The 17416-nt window shown below is 51.9% G+C and overlaps 1 protein-coding gene across 5 annotated transcripts in view; it reads left to right on the top strand.

Annotated features, from left to right (window-relative positions):
• COL22A1 (collagen type XXII alpha 1 chain) overlaps positions 1-17416 on the top strand; it is a 260776-nt gene that overhangs the window by 164770 nt on the left and 78590 nt on the right. For all 5 annotated transcript variants that reach the window (XM_023248206.2, XM_023248207.2, XM_019823180.3 and 2 more), the window contains exons 33-40: positions 1394-1447; positions 1779-1832; positions 2577-2630; positions 3883-3936; positions 5483-5536; positions 8453-8557; positions 9770-9814; positions 16167-16244. In XM_023248206.2, the coding sequence (XP_023103974.2) occupies positions 1394-1447; positions 1779-1832; positions 2577-2630; positions 3883-3936; positions 5483-5536; positions 8453-8557; positions 9770-9814; positions 16167-16244 (498 nt within the window). The remainder of the gene's footprint in view (positions 1-1393; positions 1448-1778; positions 1833-2576; positions 2631-3882; positions 3937-5482; positions 5537-8452; positions 8558-9769; positions 9815-16166; positions 16245-17416) is intronic.

Below are 17416 nucleotides of genomic sequence, written 5' to 3'. Positions count from 1 at the left end.
GGGAGAGAAAGCAGCCTGTCTTCCGGCTTCTCCTGCACCTGAAGGTTTAGGACTAGCCCACCCCAGGCTCCCTAACTCACACGTTAGAATTTGCCTTCTAGATGCTTCCAGGGGCCTCCCCAGGCTTCCTGGTCTCTGGAGCCTTTGCTTTCAAATTCCCTGCCTATGTGGGCCTTCTTTATACCTTCCAGGAAGTACTCATCCCAGTCTCTCCTGCGGCCTTCCTGCAGATGGGGACCTGGGGTCTCCCTAGGCAGCCCGTGGCACTCAGGGACAGCACTGGGTCCTGCTCCTTTAGAAGGAGCCGTGCACGGCCCTTCTGATGCACAGGCTTCCACCATTACCCTGCTGTCTCTAGAGAGCTCCACAGACCCCCCCACACACACTCTCCCCTCTGGGGCTGATCTCTGCTGCCCCTTCTCTGTGCCTTCTCTGTGCCTCACACTGTGTGAAATGGAGAACTTGCCTGTTCATTTTGTAGATATGGTCACAGAGGACCCTAGGACTAAATACTCTGCCCGGGGTTATAGAGCCAGCACAGTGGAGAACAAGTTCTAAGCCAGTTCCTATGGAGCTGAGGCTGTTTTCACCACGGTCCACCGTCTCCATCCATCTCCCATCCTGGCCCTTCAGCCCTGAAAGGTGGAGGCCTGAGTGCTTTCCAGGGCCACCCTTGATGGAGACTCCTGTCTGCCCACCTTCTCACGGTCACTGGCAGGGAACAGGGTGAGGCTGTCTTGTCCCTCCATCCTTCCTGGGAGGTGTTGGGAGCCCTGGATGGGACACCAGCAGATCAAGAGAGTGACCCGTCTCCTCGCCTATTAGATGACTCGATCCTGGGAAGCCCCCCGATAGTGCACACCTTTTCCTGGCTGTGGCCCACCTCTTCTTCAGCAAAAGCTAGACACGCCGATCTAGCCATCGAGGGTGCAGCCTTGAGTCCGCAGTCTGCCAGGTCCCTTGAGCAAAGCCTGCTCCCCAACTCCTCCATCAAGACAAGGCAGGGGCTCAGGGTCTGAGAATCGCCTTTCTGCTCAACAGTCCCTCTATCACTACTGACGGTCTGCATGTGCAGGGCTTGGGGCTGGAGGGGGTGGGAAGGACAACAAACAAGGGTCTAAGTGCTGTGTGACAGGTACTGCGGAGAAAGACACTGAGACGCGAGTCCCTGAGTTTGGGGTAGCTTCCCTGAAGAAGGGATTCTTGATCTTGGATTTGAAGGATAAGAAGAATCATCAGAGTCCAAGGTCGGGGGGCGATAGGGGAGAGGACCCCAGGCAGAGATAACAGCCTTTGCTAAGGGGTCAGGTGCAGAAAGTGGACAGGAAGGGCCGGTGTGGCCTGATCTGGGCACAGGGCAGGGTACGTGTGCTGTCCTCTGCTTCACCAACAGGGAGAACGAGGGCCGAAAGGAGAGAAGGGTGATCCCGGCATGCCTGGCGAGCCGGTGAGGGCCCTGTACCCTGTGTTCTGCACCCCACGCACCCCCCCGCCCCGTGCACCTGGTCGCAGGGCATCCAAAAGCCGTGTGACTGCATGTCTGAACTGCATGGTCTACTCACAGGATCCCCACTAACCGAATCCAGCCCCTTCCTCCTTCCTCACAGCTCCAAGGATGTCCCCACCGTGGATCCCATACCAAACCCACTGCACGTGTCCCCACCCCACCTGCTAGGAACCAGGGTGACCCCAAGCCAGACCCACTGCCCTTGTCCCCGCCCCACCCCACCTGCTAAGAACTAGGGTGATGACCTAGTTCCTTGATGGTTCCATTGCAGGGATCTCAAGGCCGTCCTGGAGAACTGGGCCCTCGGGGACCCATCGGAGCGCCGGTAAGAAACCCTCTCTCTGACTGTGGGCTCTGAGTTGCAGAAAACCCTGCCCACCGGCTGTCTCTCCCTGTCCCCAGTGTCCCTGCCTGCCTGGCATTTTGGGGCAGCCCAGCAGGGGGCACTACCACAGATGCTGTGAGCCCAGGGCCCCCGGGGGCCCTCACAAGGCACCCAAAATGCAGCTCTGGGGGTGGGCGCTACCTCTGGACCCCTGGATGGGGAAGTGATGCTAGGACACGGGGTGGTTCAGATGCAGGAAAACCCTCCCACCCTCCCCTCTGACTGGCGGCTCTGGTGTATCTGCTGCTGGTGCGGATTAGCATTTTTATTTTGTGGTTATTTTTCTCTGCTTGAGCTCCTTAACTGCCTCTCTCTCAGGCACGTTCTCTGGAGAGTTCCCTTTGGACTGACCTGTCTGGGCTCAGATCCCAGGGGTGCCACTGGCTGGCTGTGTGCACCTGGGCCGCCCTGTTCCTCTGAGCCTCGTTTACATAAGGTGTCTGTGTGAATACCTATACCTGGGGGGTGGTGAGGCCGGAATAAAATAACCACAGGCTGGGCTCCAGTGGATGGATAGATGGATAGATGGCCAGGAGGTTGTGATTTCCGCGTGCTGTGGACTCTGCTCTCTGCACAGTATCCATTAATGGATTCCGATGAGCAGGGTGTCCCTGAGATGGTCCCACATGGGGACAAGGACAGCTTCCCCATGATGTCTCACTGCCCCCTTTGTCTCCCGAGCAGGGTGCCAAGGGACAAGAAGGCCCCCGGGGGGCACCTGGAGCGGCTGGAAACCCTGTGAGTCCTCATGCACTTCCCGGGGGGCCCGCAGAGGGAGGCTGGGCCCGCATGTGCCCTGGGCTCTGGGCTGACTGTAGGGAAGGGCCGAGTGGTCGGCCAGGGCTGGGCGCTTTGGAGCAGCAAGGACCAGGAGAGACCTCCTGGTCTCTGCAACATTACTCACGCTTCAGGGCTTTGTCTGCAAGCCCAGCCCGTGACAGGAGTGTCCTTCCACACGTGTGGAGGATGCACACAGGGACACAGAAACACCCCCTCACACTTGCACACATTCTGAAACCAGGGCGCACCTGTACTGTGATGCACACGCCCCTACAGAAACTGTCAGCACGCGGGCATGGCTAGGGATGCATGCAGACAGGTGCCTTCCTGCACAGGCCTTCTGAACTCTCTGCCACTGTGCCTGGTCTCCCGTGGGGCCGGGATCTCCATGGGGTTGGCGCTGGTGCCCCCGGGCTGACAGAGCTACTTGTCACGATGCCACTGGGGGAGCAGACCACCTCCGCACCAGCTCTCCCTGGAGCAGGAGTGGAAGTGACCACCCCCATGCTCCTGGGACAGTGGGTTAGATGTACCCGGCTGTAGTGTGCTTGCATAGACCAGGCCATCCGTGCACGTGGCCAAGGGGAAGTGGGGTCAGCCAAGGGCGGTGACCGACATGGATGTCCCAGGGTGGGGGCAGATGGCAGGCTCCTCCCTGCCAGTAGAGAGAGCCCTGGACGGGGTGCAGCCTGGAGAGAAATGGAAGCTGCATGCAGGCAAGGAGGCCTGGAAGATAACACGAGGAGCCTCCAGTCCTTGGAGTGTTCCCTGCTTCCCCATCTCCATGGTGTCGACCCCCGCACCCTGTCTCGTGGAATCTTCGTTAACCATGAGTGTTGCATTCGAATCCACTTCCTTCAGGAAGCATTCCCTGATGCATCCGTCAAAGTGAACACGCACACACGCATGCATGGGCACACTCACACGTGCACGTAAACACACATGCACAACACGCACCCTCCACGTCTGCCACCTCCGTGCCTTGGTCTGAAGGAACCTCCTGTTTCCCACGTGCATGCCAGAATGCACTCACTGGAGGTCTGGCCAGTGTGCATGGGGGAGGAGGTCACCTTCCCTGTGGAGGGAACTTCGGGCCAGGAGCAGTGCAGCGAATTACCATGAACGGAAGAGAAGGCGGGCTTACAGACACACTGGGGAAACCATCTGTAATCACTACGTGGGGCCTTTCTAAACTCCTGCCTCTGCATAGGGGACTCCTGGAGCTGCAGGCCTGCCTGGTGCCAGCGGCCCCCCAGGAAGCGCGGTGAGTGATCGGGGGAGGGCTGGGGCGCCAGCACGGGTCGTGGGTCAGTGGTGCCCACCCACCAGGTTCCCTTCTTTCTCCTCCCTGCAGCCCCGGGGGGTAGCCATCCTTCCTCCCACTTTACGGATGGAGAAATTGACGTCCCAGAGAAGGGCACCTAGAAAGTCAAGCAGCCTGAGGCTCTAGGTCGCTCATGAGACCGCCAAGTGGTAAACAGAGCTGTTGGGACTGCAGAAAACCACAGAAAGCCTCTAAGGGTCAGGCGTGTGCTAGTTGGCCCCCGAGTTTGCCGTTAGAAGAGACAAAACACACCTGAAAGGTGCAAAGGGGTCCTGACCCTTAGGGTCCCTCTGCAGGTCACTTCCCAAGGCCTCTGCTTTTCACCTTCTAAAGGGAGAGGGCGGCCGCCCTGGACGGTGGCTAACGGCGGTGAACAGCACCCTGTCCCCGGTGTGCGGAGTCCCCTCCCGCGGGGCCCCGCGTCTGCTGACGGGCTAGCTCTGAGAGCCGCCGTAGACGATTTCAGCTTTAACGTTCCGCCATAAAACACCCGGTGGCATAGTCAAGGGCAACAGAGAATTTGTCTTCCTAAAGTAGATTGCGGTCAATCCTGTTTGGTCATCATCAGCCTTTATGGATCATACTCACAGCACTTTGGAGGACAAGTACGGGGCATTGTTACATGCCAGGCTCTGTTCTAAGCACTTTACGTGTGTTAGTTCACCGAACCCCTTCGACCCTGCGAGGTGGATATGATCACCGCTTCCATTTTGCACGAGAGGAGAGGGAAGCACAGGGAGGCTGAGTCGTGTCCTTAGTGGTCGCCAGGGATGGTGCTGGAACATGGCCTTATGTTGCTCTCCCCATTTCCCTGCCTGCTGTCCGCTTCCAGGGACCAACCCTGCGTTCCTTAGCCTGAGGGTTTTCTCTGGCTTTTGGAGACCGCATTGTCCAGCCATAGGACACGTGGTTTTTAGCACCTCCGGAAGCAGCCCCTAGCTGATGGCTGTGTGGACACGTGGCTCCTTCCCCTGGGCGGCTCCGGAGGGCGCGTCCTGCCCTGGCCCCTAGAGCGCCTGCAGGACTGAGGTCCAGTCACATAAACACGTGCTATCTGCCCATCCGCCCCATTCTCACTGCTCTGTTTCCCTACTGAGGTGTCCGTGGGCCGTTTGCACTGAGCCTTGTCTCAGAGTCAGGCTCTAGGTGATGTCAAGGACACAGGTGGAGCGGGTCCTTGGTGTGGAGCCTGTGTCCCTAGGTCACCCTCAGCCTCCCTGGTGTCCAGTGTAGGCTGCACCCTGCCCTCTTGAGAGCCACAGTCCGGGGTGGGGCAGACGTCCAGGCAGACTGGGCTCTGACACAGGGGTGTGTGAGCAGATGCGGGGTGGGGAGGCAGGGAGGAGATGGCCACCTTCTGGTGAATTGAGTCAGGGTTGGGGAGCCCATGGGCACAGAGCTGTAGCCTTGGCATTGGATCACCCTTCTCTGGGGGGGTCACAGGCCATCTTGAACTTGACCATGTGAATAACCTGTCTGTTTTCAGGGCCCACCTGGCATCAGAGGCCCCCCTGGAAAAGATGGGGAGCACGGTGAGAAGGTGAGAAGGGGCTTGTGGTCAGCACGCGACATCTGTTCTCAGCTTCCTTTCTTTTCAGTTTATTTATTGAGAGAGAGAGAGCGAGAGAGTGAGCATGAGCAGAGGAGGGGCAGAGAGGGACAGAGACAGAAGCCCAAGCAGGCTCTGCACTGCCAGCACAGAGCCCAGTGCGGGGCTCCAACTCCCGAACCGTGAGATCCTGACCTGAGCCGAAATCCAGAGTCACTCGCTTAACCGCCTGGGCCCCCGGGGAGCCTCCACATTCCCGGCTTCTTAAAAGGCAGCAAAGGTGGAGGCAGAGGGGAGCTGCTCAGGCCTGGGTTAGGGCACTGGGGTCAGAAGGGACTTTCCAGGCGGAGGAGAGAGAAGAGAAGGCCGTGCGGCCCCCTCTGGCCAGCTCACGGCAGACCTGTGTGTCGGATAGGGAGACTGAGGCTCTGAGAGAGCAGGAGATTCGCCCTACCCCCCACAGCGAGGTCTGCCTGACTTCAAATCCTGCTTTCTCTCAGTTCGGTACACCAGCGTATCCATCCCACACCTCGTGTGCACACTTAAGCCTTCCCAAGTATGAGAAAGAGTGTTTATTTATTAGGGGCAAGAGAGATATGGTGTCTGCATGAGACATCAGCACCCCAGAGGCAAAGGAGGAAGGTGCCCAGCCTTTCAAAATCGGTTTTCACTTGCCTTCTAGAGCATGCCTCTGGGGTTTACTGCTGAGGGCCTGCGGCCGACTTCCAGGGCGTGGAAACCAGGGTTCTGAAAATCTCACACTCACAGGACAGCAACCCCCACCACATGCACGCAGATAATCCACCCGAACGTCAGTGTGCCAGTGTGGATGCGACAGATCCTGGGTGTCATCCATGCACTGGGATTTTCTCATCTGTGAGACGAGGACAGTGACATGTTGGTGGCAGGGTGTGAGGATTAAGTACCGAACTGGCATGCTGGAGGGCTCAGCACAGGGCAGGAGAGGAGATCCACTGTGGAGCCCGCCCTGCCCCCCATGAGCAGTGTCCTGTCCAGGACAGGTGTCCTCTGAATGGCGGACAGTCCACAGGGGCCCCCTTCAGAACAAGTGCCTCAACGTCTTGATCCTGATCCCTTCGAGTCCACACTTTACCCGGGACCTTTTAAAGGAGCGATCATGTTGTCTTTTCCATTTGGGCAGAATTAACAAGAATAGATGTTACATTTACTGGATTTTAAAATACCTGTCGCAGAGAAAAATGGTCAGCCAGCCTGTGGAACATATCTTGAGTTTTCGGAGTGTTGATGATAAGCCCTATAATAATCCTTATGTGGTGCAGGTGCTAATTTTTGTTTGGAAGGAAAATAATGCCATCGTAGATGGTGGCAGTAAAAGGAGAGCACCCAGAGGAAGCCAGGGGAAAAATAACCCTGGCCCATCTTCTTTGCTTTGCTTATACCACGTCTGAAGATTGGGCTCGATTCTGGACACGTTGTAAGTAGAGAACTGATGACCTGGAAGGGGGTGACCAAGGTGCTGGAGGCTTTGAGGTCCAGTTGAGCCGAGGAGTAAATTAGTTGGCATATTTACCACCAGGGGGCGCCAGACACCTCTCCTTGGCTGAGCGGGAAGCCTGGGCTGTGGGCCGAGGCCCAGGGCTGTGCTGGGAAGGAGACCCGAGTGGTCCGCAAAGAGGTCAAAAGTCGTGGTGCCAGGACATGCTCTTTCTCTGTGTCACGTGTCCAGCGACTGGCCTGAGGTTTGGGGAAGCCGATCCTGCCCTAGGCTTGCATGGAAGTGCCCTTGCTTGCCCCCACCTTGGTCCTTATTGCACCCCCTGTCCATCAGGGAATGTCTGGAGGCATTTACACTGCAGCTCAGCCCAAGGGAGCCCTGCCCTGGAAGAGAAGCCCTCGTGGCTCCACCCACACGCCACAGCCAGGGATGCCACATAGGGCTGGAGACTGTGGTCCTGATGGGGAGCATGTAGGTGTGCATTGGCACAGAGAGGCTCGAAGCCCAGCTCCCTCCCTCCCCGGGTCCTGAAGCTCCCTGCCTCTGGTTTCTCCTCCTCTGACTTCAGAGCCCTGAGCAGTGTTCCTATCTCTGAAGGCCTCCACTGTGAAGAGGGATTAGATTTTGTCCGCAGAACACCAGGCTTGAGGGTCGCATGTCCAGAAGACTTCTGAGACGGCACTCTTGGCTGAATGTAAAAGACACGTGTGTAACAGGGCTGCCCAATAAAGGAATAAGGCCTAGGAAAGTGGTGAGCTCTCTGCTCTTGTAGGAATTCAAGCAAAAGTGGAAGGACCTCCCACAAGAGATGCACCGGATGCTTTCCCCGCGGCCCTAGGTGGACAACTGGGCTCTAACACTGCAAATGTCCTGTCCATTCCCAAGTCCTGCCTCGTATTAGTTTACCAAGTCTGCCATAACAAAGTGTCACTAGCTGGGTGGCTTACACGACACAGGTGGACTGGCTGATCATTCTTACCACGTCTGGGAGTCCTAAATCGAGGTTTCAGCGGGGCCGGTTCCCCTTGATGGCCACGAGGGAAGGATGTCTTCCAGAACTCTCTCCTTGGCTTATTGATGGCTGCCTTCCCCCTGTGTCTTTACACCGCCTTCCCTCTATGCTGACCTGTGTCCAAATTTCCTCTTCTTACAAGGACACTAGTCATACTAGATGAGGGGCCGCCCTCCTCCAATATGACCTCAACCTAGCAACGAATTGCCTCTGCAAAAAAGATCCTGCTTCCCAACTGAGGTATGGGGGATTAGGACCTCAGCATAGAAATTGTAGGGGACCCAGTCCAACTTATATATGTCGTATAGAACAGTCAGAGCATCGCCAGGAAGCCTACCGGTTGGCTGGCTCATCCACCCCTGAAAAGCTTACCTTCTGCACGTCATTGATCCTGGAAACTGTCCACCTGTCTTCCCAGGGAGCAGCAGGTGAAGAAGGGAGTCCAGGACCAGCTGGTCCCAGAGGTGATCCCGGTGCTCCCGGGCTCCCAGGGATACCCGGACAGGGAAAAGATGGAGAGCCGGTGAGTGTCACAGCCAGGCGTTTCTGTGCCCATTCGACCAAGCTAGAATTCAAAAAGACAAGGGAAAAGGGGACAAAAAAAGAGAGACTGACTGACTCTCAAGGCTTAGGTGAGAGGGTCCACATAAATCCGTGGAGCATGGAGCCGGGGAAGCATTTATTATGTTAACTACGGTCCAGGCACTCAGCACCAAACATTTAATCTTAACTACCCTGAAAGTGAGTGCGTCTTTTTTTTTTTTTTTTTTTAGCCCATTCACACTACTATAACACAATAGCATAACTTAGTGGTCTCTAAACAACAGAAATTTATTTCTCACAGTTGTGGAGGCTGGAAGTCCAAGTTCAGGGTGTCCGCGTGGCCAGGTTCAGGGCCAGAAGACCCATTCTGTTTTGAGTTGCAGAATGCCTACTTCTCATGGTGTCCTCACATGATGGAAGGAGTGAGGGGTCTCTCTGGAGCCTCTCTTATGAGGACATGAATCTCATTCTTGAAGGTTCCACCCTCGTATCCTGAACACCAAAGTCCCTGCCTTCTAGAACCATCTCCTTGAGCCTTAGGATTTAACCTATGAATTTGGGGAGGACACAAGCATTCAGACCATAGCAGTATTATCATCCCTATACTATTGATGGGGAATATGAGGTTTGGGGAGGTGAATCACTCGCCAAAGTCACAGAGTGTGGCTGTGAACCCACAAGAGACTGGACCCTCGCCTCTTCCTCCACTCTGGCTCGCTGGCAATACATGCAAATGTAGAGTTGTGATTTTAATTCTGGCCGTGCATCTGCATCAAGCAAAACCCTCGAGCCTGAAGTTGAAGATTCTTCTCATTGGCTCCCCCAGGTCTTGAGGTCATGGTAGACAAGAAAGAGACCAGGCTTTGGAGCCCATGGGCTCTGCTTTGAAGCCTGGCCCTGCCTGTCCTTGTGGGAGCCTTGAGTAGAAGGATCCTAAGTAGGAAAGCAGTCTAAGAGAAACTGGGATTTGCTCTGGGTCACACAGAGGCGAGGTGGTAGGTGGCAGGGTCAGAATTCACACCCAAGACACCTATAGCTCAGAAAAAGTCATTTCTTTTGTAAACAACAGGCCACGGTGAGACCCCTGTCTCTCTCGAGCCCGCAACACAGGGCGCGCACGGCTTGGCTTGTGGAAGATGGTAGATGTTCATTTGTGGTCCTCTCATTGTCCTCATGTCATTCATTTCCCCAGGGGCTTCGTGGGCCACCCGGATTACCTGGACCTCTAGGAACCAAGGTAAGTGTTTATCCAAGCAAATCATGATGCCGTGGGCTGTCCTGCAAAAGGGACCGTGCACGATTGTATCGTAAGCATCTCTGGTCACTTCTCAGCTCCACAGTTAATCACATTCTGCTTGACTGAAGACTCTACAGGGACACTTCCCTGAAGTTATCTTTACACTGAATCATTTATTCTTTGACTCATCTGTGCCCCGATCACCAGTGAGTGCATTTATGATTGTATCCGTCGCTCACATCCACTAAGCTGCTGCCACATGTTGGATCTTGAGGTGGGCCGTGGGACGGCACTGATGTATGTGACATGTCCCCAGCCCTCTGACAGCTCACCAGCCAGAGGGGAAGGCAGATGAATGAGTAGGCAAAAGCAGACCAGTGCTAGGATAGAGGGAGGCTTGGGGCATAAGGGAGCTCCAGGGAGGCTCCCCAGCCCAGCCTGGTCAGACTGGAGAAGGCTTCATGGAGGAGGTGATGTTTGTCCTGATTTTAAAGTGCTTGCAGCAGTTGGAAGGGGAAGAAGTGAGGAAGGAGTACTCTGCAGGGGTACTTACAGGGGAGAAGACACTGAGGCAGGACACGGAATGTGTTCAGAGACCAGGACGTACCGTGAACGCACCCACCTCCAATGAAACATGGCTTAGCCAACTCAGATGCTTGAACGTAAGCATGTGGCGAGTCAGTCAATGATGGATGGACATTGAAATGTGTTTTTTCTTGCTTCAATTTAACATACATATAAAAGACCACATTAAAATCTTGTATAATTATTTTTTTAGCCACTTGTGTGTATTTATGAAAACGAATTTTAGTTAATTCTTCTTGTGTGCCTTCAGTGCCATTTTCTGTCACACCCAGAGCCGCTGTCTTTTTTTTTATAGTTTATTTATTTATTTGAGAGAGAGTGTGTATATACTCGCATGACTGGGGGAGGGGCAGAGAGAGGGGGAGAGAGAGAATCCCAAACAGGCTCCATGCTGTCAGCACAGAACCTGATGTGGGGCTTGAACTCATGAACCATGAGATCATGACCTAAGCCCAAATCAAGAGTTGGATGCTTAACCGACTAAACCACCTGAGTGCCCCCCAGAGTCACTTTCTGAGTCAGCCAGCACTTTTCTACAGCACTCCCCCATCCATCCCACCTGTGTTAGGATATAGCACTTCTGGAAGCCATGATGGGAAGATTTATCCCAAGCCCCAGATCCCCATCCATTTAATGGTAACTATAGTTTTTATTCTATAGCTGTATCTTTAGGATCTCAACAACAGAACCACAGAATGTGTTGCTTCTTAAATTGTATGTACGTGGCTCATTCACAAGAATATCCAGGGTAAGAAGTTTGAGGCCCCCAAGTAATTGCTGCACCTACATTACACATTTTTGCTGCATGGTTTCCCCCTATTCAGGCAGGTAGTCTCTGTAAGCAATCTAAGCTTGCACCGATGGAAGTCATGGTCACTAATGTGCATCCTCTGGTAGCTATTTTGTCATTTGCGATCAAAGAAAAGAGAAATGGGAGTCTTCTTGGGGTGATCTGAGCAAATATATGGCAACTCCCTATTTTCTGGAGAAAAACACCCAACCTTGGAGACAACTTTTCCTGAATTTGGAGGCACATAAAATAGTCCCACATGCCTGGAGTAATGGCCACGTGTGGAGAGGAGCAGAAGGCAAGACCCAAGCTCTGGAGGATCTTATGGATCAGCCACCAGCCTAAGGCATGCATTTGAGGCTGCTGTGATGTGCTGAGACCCACATCTGGGTGGCAGTGCTCCTGTGCTCTCACTTTTCTCCCTAACAGGGAGCCTTCAGCCCCTTAGAAGAAAGGAAGGCAAAGGCACCAGAAATGGCTTAAGATGTCCTTTTCCTGTGATTACTATTCATGAGTTTAATAAAATCTGTCTCCCAGGCAGAGTTTGGGGGAAAATCGATGATATAATACAAATAAAAATAGTTGCCTGACCTTGTGCTGTCAGAGGTACATGCTCAATAAACATCAGTGATCCTTGGGGTGCCTGGGTGGCTCAGTCAGTTGAGCATCTGACTCTTGATTTCGGCTCATGTCATGATCCCAGGGTTGTGGGATCGAGCCCCATGTTGGGCTCTGTGCTGAGCATGGCGCTGCTTGGGATTCGCTCTCTCCTTCTGTCGCTCTCCCCACTTACACACACACACACACACACACACACTCTCTCTCTCTCTCTCTCTCTCTCTAACATAATTCAAAATTAGTGATCCTTATTATTATATCACCCTGTGGAGTCAGCTTTAGGGTGGCAGCAGGAAGATGGGGACCTAGAGAGCCCTTATCTATTTCTGCAGCCATGTTGGGAACCCACATGGAAGTGGATGGAGGCAGCACTGAAGAGAGAGGCAGGCTGAGGCTCCAGGTGAGGAGTGCAGAGAGCCTTGACCTGGGGTCCACTTGACCAACCAGTGTCACCTGCAGGTGACCCAGGGTTAGACATGGCATCCCTTTGGCCAGATGTTTTCCCTTATTTAAAATGTGAGGGATGGAAACAGATGACCCATTCCCATGTTGATATTGTATACATGTATAAGTTAGAATGTTGTTTAGAAATAAAGATTTCCATACTTAATTGGCACTGGGAAGGTAAGTTTGAATTCAAGGACGTCTTTAGTTGAAGAATGGGCTGTTTGTGGGTTGGAAGCAGGGAAGGATGAAGAGAGATACAGGAGAGCGCCTGCTGAGTGCCCCCGCTGTCCATGGTGCTGACCAGAAACCCCTGGCTGGAGGAAGGGAGCCATATAATGGTTTTCAGGGCAGACCCCCTTCCTAATTACTTAAACTGCAGGAGGGTTCTTAAAGAAGCCTTTCCTTTTCTTGGGTGGCACTCATTTCTAGCAAAATGAACAGGCTTTGCCTTCATACAGAACTGGGTTAGGGTCACAGCTCAGTGACCTACAAGATAGATGGCTTGAAGCAAGTGGTTTACTCTTTCTGAGACCCTCTTGTCCTTTTCTGTATAAATGAGTAAAGCATATTTAACTCCCAGAGGGCTCCTGTGGAAAGAAATGATGTCATTCTCCGTCCACGACCTGCACTTACTCATGCATTTCTTTCCTGGACACTGTTGGACTGGCCCAGAATGTCCTGCAGCCAAAATATTTTCTAGAGTCCCTATCACAGATTCCAGCTCCTGTGCCCCCTTTGTTTCTTAATCATAAGCCTTTTTCCTTTAGCTGGCAGAACATTAAGGCCTTTTCTCTTTTCTTGGAGCCTTTTTCTAAAAGTTTCAGTCCATTAAGCTGTAAAGTGTTGTTGCTTTGGGGAAATGTTAGCATCATCATGGGCCATAAACACAGGAAAGGAACCAGGTCTGGCTACCTTGCAGAAAAGAATAATCAGAGACTCAGATTCCAGGCTGGGCTGAGTGTTCCCTCCTGGCTCTGTCAAGCTCCTTCCTCTTAAAATGTTGATTTCGGTCAAAGGCAGAATTTAGTACCTGACAAAATGTTGGCAGTGATGGATTCACTCATTCCAGCACTCAGGAAATAGCTATTAAAGGCTGCCGCTGGTGCCAGGTCCTAAGCTGGGCACTGTGGATGCAAAAGTGTATCGACCTTGTACCCAACACAGGGTCTGACTCATCCTAGGTACTGGACAAATGCTTGTTCAATTAATGGGTAGGTGAACGAATGGGAAGTTTCTACTCTTAAGATACTTACGTAGATGCCAGAGGGTCAGACAGACACAATGGGAGAGCAGCGTGTTAAGGTTAACGAAGACACACGCAGACATGGGCGGGAGGACAGACAGGAGGACAGGCAGAGGTGGGTTTATGGAAATGGGATGATTGGGCTACTCTTACTTGATGGGTCAGCGTTTGGAAGGTTAAAACATGAATGTTTGGTGTGTTTAGCTGGCAGTAGTTAGGGTTTGCTGGTACGTAAGAGACAGCCTTGGGAGCAAGAGGGGAGCCAAGCTAAAACAAAATGGTAAGACAAGTTACGTGAAACACTTTAAAGAGAAACCGAGATGCAAAAGGATATGGATTTCTCTGGTTTTTACGTGTGTTTATTTTCTGTCTTCTAATTCCACTGATAAAGTAATAATAGCACGTTTATAATACTCAATGTTAAATTGTCTCTTACCTTTTAAATGAGTCTTCATAAGATACATGGGAGAATGTTCTCTCCCTTTTTTGTTGATTGACGAGGGCCCTAAGGTACAGAGAGGCTATGGGACTCACCCAGGTTCCAGGACCAGGTGGACACTGTCCTGAAACTGGACCTACAGTCACCTGACTGCCTGTTTGAACTCTTCCCATGTGGCCATCTCATTGGTGCAGTGCGTTTGTGACTGACGCATCACGGACTGTGTTCATCCTTAGTTCATTACACTTTTTCCCCATTTTTCCTTATTTTTGGACTTCCTCCCTTCCCCACCTTCCCCATGCATGCAGATTAGATTTTCTAGCCATCCCAATCATCTCGTACTTCTCAGAATAAACCATAGTACATTTTTCTAAAGAAACACAGTGTTCCATCCAGGACTTCTAAGAGAATTTTAGGAGGGGCCTATTTACAGAGGCAAGGGGGAAGGGGCATGGGGTGCTGTGGCTCTCCGGAAGCATGGCCTCAGTGGGCCTGGAAGGACAGTGGGTGCAGATCGTGTTACTAGAGAGAGGTTTGGGGTTCGGTTCATCTCTTGTGAGAACTTCACAAGTCCTGTCCCTCCTACTTTCCATGAACGAGATTTCTCTTCAGCATGTATTGGAAATGGGCATTGTTTGGTCTTAGAACCTATGTCACTGCTAGTAATAAACACACAGCAAACATTGGTCAAATGAATATAACTTTGCTCATCCAGGCAACAGACCTACTGCAGGAAAACTAATCATCTTAGAAACGTTACTTTTCTTAAAGGTCCAAAATGTGAAATTTTCCAATCAACGTGATGGTTAGAGGGAAAGCTGATTATTAACGGGATTTGTTTCATGCTTAGAAACATAAACCTTAATAAGCGATGTGTTGCCTAGCAATGTCAGGCTCCACCTCAAATCAGATTGATGCACATCATCTCATTGGCTTCTCATGGTAACCTTCTAAAGCTCTTTTCGTTTGTCATACGAGTTAACTCATCCCAGGGATATTAAATAGCTTGAACAAGATCAGCCACCATTTCAGTGTTAGGCTTGGCTAGAGTTCAGCTGACCTAATACAGGTGCACAGTCTTGCACAAAATTGATGGCGCCCTGTGTGTTCTGGGCCGAATTTATTTTGGAATTAGAAAGGTAGTAATTTTCAAACTCTAGCTGTAGCATTTACTGTGGTGTGTGGGCCAGCAAGCCTAGTCAAACTCTTTAATATTGATGCAACAGAAGCCTGGAAGCATCCATACAAAACGGGATAACCGAAGGGTGTGAGGAGCCTGTGTCAGCACCAGTCAGGCTCTGCTGCCAGTTGAGTTAGGGTAAGCCTTTGTGTTCAGAGGCTGAGGATTTTGAAATTGTGGATAAAATGGTGTGATTCAGTCTCAGCTTCCTTCTCCAGGAAGTGGCAGACATTCTTTCTTTTTTCTCTTCCCATCGAAGTCCAGAATGACGGGTGCGTGAGAACAGAAAGAGCCACGGCAGCTAACTTGCACGGAGTCCTGAGCCAGGCTGTGCGTACAGCATGGCGCTCTGCATGTGTCCTCTGGTTTTGTGAGCACGACCACCTGCTGACCTGGCAGCTCCTGTTATTACCACCCCCCACCCCCTCACCCCCACCTCCTCCTCCTTTGTAAATGAAGAAACAAAAGCTCAGGGAACTTGTCACTTTCTTGAGTCAATAGTGAATGAGTGTTGGAGACAGAACTTCAGCCCACCCTCTATTAAGCACTCTTCTTGAAGGCAGTGGTTATAGCTCAGTCATCCTTGCCTCTCCCAACCCCTGGAAATGTGGCTTGCAAAATATAGGTACTTGACAAAGTATTGGTAAACTGTTGTCGATTTGGAAACTAATTGGAAATGTAGGTACATAGTAAAATCTGGGGTGTGGTCAGGATGGGAGTGTGATGAGGTCTGAAGAAGGCACAGGAAAATTTGGAACTGTGGTTGCATAAAGAGTGATCATCTTGTTACAACCACCCTGGGAGCCATGGTCAGTGTTGGGGCATGGTACCTTGAAAGGTGCATGGTCACGATTGGTGGCTATGTGTATGTGTGGTGGACCGGGTGGGTGATGGGCTGCCTAGGGTCTGTGGAGAGACACACGGAGCCCAGGAGGCAGGAGAGGTGTTGATGGACAGCAGTCGGGACGGTAGGAGGGGCATGATTCCTTTTGTACATGGGCTCTCTGCTGCTCGGAACTGACCTCCTAATCATATTTTTCCTCTTTCTAGGGGGACCGAGGTGCACCTGGGATCCCTGGCTCCCCTGGCAACCGTGGCGACCCAGGCATCGGGTTGGCTGGCCCTCCTGTGAGTCTTTATGTTTCTAGCACTTCCTCCCTCACCCTCAGGCCACACAGCCACTCCCTGCTGGCCCCTGAGTGAATGTATAGCTTGGGCTTTCCTGCAGAGACCCTCCCTTTCCAGCTAACTTGGGAGCGGTTCACGGTCCTCCAGTCCATTGGGACCTAGACCCGTCTACTGGCTTTGTTCTCAAACTTGGTGTAGTTTGTGTGGGAATAAGGCTTTGGGGAAGAACTGGACTTGTCCAATTGAAAGAGGAGAGAACAAAATTCATTAATATTAAAAAAAGATCAAAAATGACTCACTGGCCAAACTTTGCAAATCTGAGTTGTAGCCCGTGAACCTGAATTGACGGGGAAGGGGTGTGATGTGGGGGAAACAGCAAGCTCTCATGTACTGTAGGTGTAGTGAGTTCATTACCCCTCTTCCTCCAGTTAGTCTACAGGTGAGGACATGAATGCAATCAAGGACGGTTTTCATACAGTCTCCAAAATGGAATCTATGCAGTGGTCCTTAGATTGGTAGTTTGATAAATAATGCACATCAGTCTGGTGGATATGAGTCTACAGACTCCCTAGAGGTGGTGACTTTAGAGCTTAATCGAGATTGCAAGGACCAGGGATGCCTGTGCCTCCATCCAGGTGGAGGATAGCGGTCAATATTTTCAGCCAGCCTCCACCTGAATATCTTGAGAAATGGAAGACACGCTCCTTTGAAAGGTAATGCACCTGGATTTGGAATGTAGGCAACTATTTCTATAGAGAATTGACATTTATTAGAATTTTTTTCCCATTGAGAGTAGGAATTTGGTCTTCTGTGTCTTCTACCCCTGGCCTCTGATTCTTCCCTTTGGTGTCAGAAAGATCACACCTCCTACCCCCTTGTACTGCATTGTAGCCTTCAGAATTTAAGGCCAGTTTCCAATCCTGGTGATTTGTCTTCTGTGTAGTCCCTTCTTTGCTACCAAGATGCACAGCACGTTAATGACGCACCTTAACACTGTATTGGCTTTTTTCTTGAGAGCCATGTTGCTCGGCCCTCTTGGGCTGCGTTAACAAAAATAATCATAGACTGTGTGGCTTATAAGCAATAGGCACTTATTCCCCAAAGTTCTGGAGTCTGGATGTCCAAGATCAGGGTGTGAGCAGATTCATCGTCTGATGGTCCTTTTCCTAATT

Source organism: Felis catus, chromosome F2 (genome assembly GCF_018350175.1).
Source record: "Felis catus isolate Fca126 chromosome F2, F.catus_Fca126_mat1.0, whole genome shotgun sequence".
In the NCBI taxonomy this organism is placed as follows: Eukaryota; Metazoa; Chordata; class Mammalia; order Carnivora; family Felidae; genus Felis; species Felis catus.
Note: the sequence above shows the minus strand (reverse complement) of the source record. Positions and strands in the feature narration are given on the sequence as shown.